The 6258-nt window shown below is 31.4% G+C and overlaps 1 protein-coding gene across 1 annotated transcript in view; it reads right to left on the bottom strand.

Moving 5' to 3' along the window:
* Positions 1–5004: 5004 nt before the first annotated feature.
* LOC111630535 (trypsin 3A1-like) overlaps positions 5005–6258 on the bottom strand; it is a 3862-nt gene continuing 2608 nt past the window's right edge. Inside the window, exons 6-7 of the mRNA XM_023374648.1 lie at positions 5273–5412; positions 5005–5190 (exon numbers count right to left, since the gene is read on the bottom strand). Coding sequence (XP_023230416.1) covers positions 5020–5190; positions 5273–5412 — 311 coding nt within the window. The 3' untranslated portion in view covers positions 5005–5019. The remainder of the gene's footprint in view (positions 5191–5272; positions 5413–6258) is intronic.

Raw genomic sequence — 6258 nt, 5'->3', positions numbered from 1 at the left:
TTGAAATTGAAATCTTAAAAATACATTTTCTTTATGAAAACAATAAATAAATTCTCTGACTATGAGTAATATAATTTCATTATTGTTATGAGTAAGGCGTTGTTCTTTAATCATTTTATTCAAGTAAGTTTATTACCAAGTCAATTAATTCCCCATTATAATAAAACCTTTTTGGTATTTTTCATTTTATTCTTATTTAAATAAAAAAATCTATTTAAATATTAAACATTTATTCAGTTAAATTTCAATAATAGTCCTAATCATTTTTCGTTGTTATAAACCTGATAAATACAATACGGAAAACGAATTTTCTCATAAATTTGATCCTAATCGTATAATGTAATAGAGATGGGTTGATAATAACAACGAAAACAATAAACACAGATTCCAGAGTTAGGATTTGAAAGTTGAAATTTGGTACACAGGGTACGGTACGTTATGAGAATGCACACTAAGAAGAGATTTTTGAAAATTTCTCCCGTGGAGGACGAGGAGAAGATTAAAAACTCTAAAAAAATTGTATAAAACATTTTAATTTGTATTTATTATAATAACTATCCAATTTATACACCGAACAAATTCTAACAAGCGATCATTTTCGGTGATATCGTCGGAATGCTGGGCTGCAAATTTTTGTCACAATATTCTCAACTCCTTTAATAGTAGTCTTGCTCTTGTACGTAATACTTTTTCTCTTAGTGATAGAGTTGTGTCGATCATCTATCTAACTCTGTTCAGACAAAGATTTCAATCACATTACGTTGCTTCCGTTCTAAACCGAAAGTTCGAATATATAGTTAATCAGGGCCACCTGTCCCTCGGCATTATATTTCCATTCTATACTCTCATCTATCTTACCCCTTTCTCAAGATTATAAAAGAACAGACAAACAAACACAAAGATGGACGACAGTCAGAATTAATCGGTCTACAAGTTTTTCATATTGCAGTCCAATAATTTTTCTATAAACGCAACATTTATAAGAACATATCTTCCAAGTATTTTATACAATCTGTTGCCAACATTTAAACAGTTTAGGCTTATTATCATACTAGAAGGTAAGCCCACCGTTGCCCAAGCAAAAAAAAAAAAAAAACAAACGTTAAGATTAACCAACTTTGTATTCTAAACCCTTTATTGTATTATATTGAACAATTTAGTTTATATAACTACTAATGTTATCTTACATAGCCGATTTCACTCGTTTTCACAAGGTGCAAGAAATACTGTACGTACCCACTCTTTCGATGCAAATTAGAGAATTATTTGATGGGTCTAAAAATGTTCGATTTCCCGAAAAACGCGAACAAACGAATCTAAATTAGCACAATTAAAGCAGAGTTCTTCACGGAAATCTTTATTAAATGAAATACACATTTAGAGACATACGTTACTTGACCCATGAAGCGTAAACTATAACCCCTACTCAACTGACAACAATTCAATAACGTCCAACAAGGTACAAAGTGATATCACTGCCATTCCAAACACTTCCAGTTATTTGTGAAAGGCCGGATTTGGGAGACACGGAATTCGAATCCAAACAGATCAAAAAAGACCCTAAAAGTCTTTAGGCGGTCGTTTGTCCAGATATGTTGGGCCATGTCCCCATCACCCTGCCTTTATTGTTGTCGTAAGAGATTTCGTAATGTGCTTGGTGAAGGAGGATCACTTAGTGCCCATATGGCAGAAAGAGTTAAGAAAAAGCTCGTGAACCCACATCAACTATGCGCCACTAGAGGTTTTATAGAGAAGATTAATGAAATTTTTGAAATGTAATTACTTACCACTTCCATCGTTATAGAGAAGGAACATTATAATTAAGAAAATCAGATTAAGAATGAATGCATTCATTGTTAAATCTAAATATCACTGTATTTAAATATGACTATATTTAATGGTTTATGATTTTTAAATGTAACGTTCTAGGGGCAAAAATGTCGACTTCTATGATGTCATCTGGTAAAAGTGTGGCGTAACATAATCGTCATGATTTTTTATATGAAATTTTTTGTAACAAAACAATTAATAATTCGTACCTCAAAACGTACCATATTAATAAATAGCGATTTAATTAAAATTATTGATATTACAACAGTTTACACAAATAATTAAAAAAAATTTTTATTTAGCGAATTAAATATTATCGATTCGTAGTAAAATTCATTTTATAAATCAGTTCTTTCTGTAACTAGTTAATTAAATTCCTATTTTTCGAGACGTCTTTTGTCTCCTATTCACCTTTTCTTGGAAAATCAATAACAAAAATAGTTGTTTAATAGTTTCAAAACTCTGTTATATTGAATTAATTTTTATTAAATTTAAATACCAATATTATTCATTTGTTAATCAACACACAACATTTCTAATTAAAAATAACATTGTAAATAGTGCAGAAGTAATACAATAAATTGTATAACTTTAACAACAAAAAATACTGTTTAAAATATGTAATAATTAATTTTGCGTGTTAAAAGTTTTATAAACCACATTTTAAGCAATTACATACAAAATTGATTGGCAATATGAAGTTTCTTTGGATTTCATTACGTTTCCAATACGTAATTAGAGCCTAATTTACTACAGAAAAATAATCTGTAAACCCCTAAAAGATTGCCCGTGTGTGGCATTTCACTATTCTTTGGCCCTGAAATCTTTATCCTGATAAAGAATTTCGGATAAATAGTAGTAACAGCCAGGAAACATGCCAGATGTTTCCTGGCTTTTTTGTTGGGAGACTATAAATGACTTACACATCTAAGATTAACGGTAACAAAAAGAGAGCTTTATTTTCACATCTGATCCGTTCGAAGGCAGCAGAGCAAGTGGTCACCAGATGGACATGTGTTTACACAAAGGTCATGAATTATGTCACCCCTCTGACACCTGACCAAGGGTACACTCCCTTTCGGTGATTAATTACAGGGGGGACAAGTTCCACGAAACTTGTTACAAAACAACACTCCCTTTTTGGGCAAGTTTCGTGGTTTACATTTAATTTCATTTAATACAATATTCATTTCACATTGATTCTGTCTAAACAGATTTTTAATTTAAGCGCGTTTAATGGTTTTGTCAAAAAATCTGCTGCCGAAATTTCTTCCGTCGAGATGTATTTAATAACAACCTTACCTGATTTAACGTTTTCGTGTACGTAGGATATTTTTCTTACTACATGTTTCCTTTTGTAGTTAGGCCTTCCGTTGTTGATTAGACTTATTGCAGCTTGATTATCGCTATAAATCATAGTTGTTTTGTTAGAATCTCTCTCTCCTAATTCATTTAGGATCATTTTTAACCATGTCGATTCTTTCGTAGTCTCGGTTAATGCTGTCAATTCACTTTCGCATGTCGATAACGCCGTTTGGTGCTGTTTCTTGCATTTCCATGATACGAGATTCTGTCCGAGTTGAAACCTTACTTTGGGTTCCTTTTAAGTATCGTATCAGTCGTTTCGCTGCTTGGATATGTATTTCCTTCGGATTTTGTGAGTACTGTGACAGTTCGCTGATCGGCTGACACAAATCGGGTCTCGTTGTTAAACTGATATACATCACACTTCCCAAAATTTCTTCGAAAAGTTTCTTATTTCCGCATGGCGATCCTTCGCTGTCGTCTACTTTTTGGTCAGGATCCATTGGCATGTTTACTGGTTTACAATACTCCATTTTAAATTCTTGGAGTATCTCTTTTATTTGTCTCTGTTGCGTCAGTTTTATCCCATCTTTGAATTTCGTTATTTCGATTCCTAAAATGCATTTAGGGTCTCCCAGATTAACTAAGTCGAAATATTCCGCGATTTTTGCCATAGCTTCGTGTTCGATTCGCTCATTCGAAGGTATTGTTATCATATCGTCAACGTGTAATCCTAAGTATAGAATGTTTTTGTCTCGTTGGTATTTAAATGCGCATGGGTGTGCTTTTAATTGTTCGAAACCGTTTTGACACAGGTGATCGGTAATCGTCTTAAACCATGCTCTTCCAGCCTGTTTTAAGCCGTAGATAGAGCGATTTAGTTTGCATATTTTTGATTCGTCTCCTTCTTTGATAAATTCCATCGGTTGTTTCGTATATATGCATTCGTCCAAATTGCTGTGTAGATAGGTTGTTATAAGAACATGCCTCGAGTACGAAATAAGCGCAAGAGTCGAACAAACTTTACATTAGTCGCCAAAAAATTTGATAACGGATATGCGTGTTTCATCACTTCAGATGAAATCACAAAAATACGCACTAATACATCACAGATAGTTAAAAAACTTACACACGATCCAATTTGAAGAAATTTCTTACAAAATGTGCAAAAATATTACAGAAAAAGTTGAAAGAACTTTCTTTTTCAATATTCTTGTCGAGAGCAGAATAACAGCATGTTGTCTGTCAGATGGTAATATGACCGATTGTTATTTACTTTTTATGCTACTAGAGACACTAATAGCTATTACCGTAGTCGAGATATAAGCGAAGTACGAATTAGGCACGTTTACCCTACAGTATTTTAAAATCAGATAAAAATTTTAATTGCTATTATTTCACGACAAGCTACGAATCTTGAATGAACAATTCACAATTCATTTATTTACTAAAATTTTTATATTTCGTAGCATCAGAAAATATTTACAAAATAGATTTTGGTTCTTCTGCATGTATATTCAGAACTCATAACATGTGAAGAAATACAGACATTTTCACCTGAAATTCCAGCAATATATCGTTTAAAATTCTATAATTACAAAGTGTACATTTTCTTTTTATTTTATTGTTGTTTTTTCGACCCCCGTTTAAAAAAAAACTTTATGACTTCAGTTTAATCATGCAAATAAAACTGGTGCAACTCCTGATTGTTACTGCTATATATTTGGGTTGTTTAAAAGAACACCTTCTTCAATTCTTTCGTTTATTATCATCATTTTTTAAGGTTTCATAACCATTGAAAGCTATTTTTCTTGAAAAACACAAACGAAATGATTTAGGAAGTTCTCAAATATAATTCAAAAGTAATTATGAACTTATTTACAATTATACAAATGTAATATCTCCTTCGCAATATTCTTTTATAAAATCAAGAAAAAAACTTGTCGAAACATAAACATTAACACCATCCGGTATCATCTGACCTGTACTTAACACTCCAATTTGAACCCGTTTTCCATCATCTTTCTCATATACAAGGGGACCACCAGAATCTCCCTAGAATAAAATAAAAAAAATTACATGTTTTAAAGTATGACTATATGATTTTAGTGTATAAGATACACAAGTTTGTACTCACTGGCATCATGGAAACACCAGCTTGTTGTGTAAGGACTACTGATCTGCACTCGTACAACGGATTATCTTTATAAATAGTGTCGGAAGCGTTCACTATACTAATTGAGGTCGCTTTTAGGAAACGTGTTGTGTCCTTCCGGTCTTCATAGACATGAAATTTACAATTAGCTTGCAGTTATTTTTATTTTTGTATATAATTTAATATCATCCACTTTCAAAAATACAATAATTTTAAATTAATGTATACTTTTTTTATTTTATCAGATTATATCAATATGTTTTTTTTTATTCTTTGTTTTTATCGTCACGACTACGTGCATAGATAGACACTGGGCATTTCTACATCATCTTTATTCGGAATATTCGCTTGTGTCAGTAAATATAGGTGGCATATGAGTCGACCAAAATGGCTGCCACAAAGGGTATGATGTGCGTGGCAACATTTGAGAGTTACATGTGTGTTGTCTTTTTAATATCTTTTCTCTTTGTAGTCAAAATGTTTTATTTGCATTTGTGTCCAACATTAATCCTAGTTGATTTCGTAGTTGTTTAAATCATGATTACATTTTGTGACATTTTAGAATATGTGGGTGATCGAAAAAGATGTCTTATAAGGAGAGGAAATGCTAAAACATAACTTCATATCTATCCACTTCTTAGCAACTAAAAGTTTCACCAACACCTAATTTTGCTGAGCTTAAAATTCTTTTATTTTTACAAATGTTTTCACCCTATCTAATATAGGCCATCATCAGGTTTAATATTATAAATGTTTCAAAATGGAATGTACTGTTTTTGAATATTTTACATATTTAAAATTAAAGAAAAATAATTTAACTTTAAAATAAATTGAAAGAAGTGTGTATATTAAATAAACAAATAAAACATAGAAAACAAAGCTAACTGGAAAGAAACATGATTTAAGGGTTTTTAAGTCCCATTCTTTTTTCTATTATATATTTCCATTTTATATATCCTAGATTTCTC

Source organism: Centruroides sculpturatus, unplaced genomic scaffold (genome assembly GCF_000671375.1).
Source record: "Centruroides sculpturatus isolate CEXI.00-Female unplaced genomic scaffold, Cexi_2.0 scaffold587, whole genome shotgun sequence".
NCBI classification, from domain to species: Eukaryota; Metazoa; Arthropoda; class Arachnida; order Scorpiones; family Buthidae; genus Centruroides; species Centruroides sculpturatus.
The sequence above is the reverse complement of the archived record's forward strand: the minus strand, read 5'-3'. Positions and strand labels throughout refer to the sequence as shown.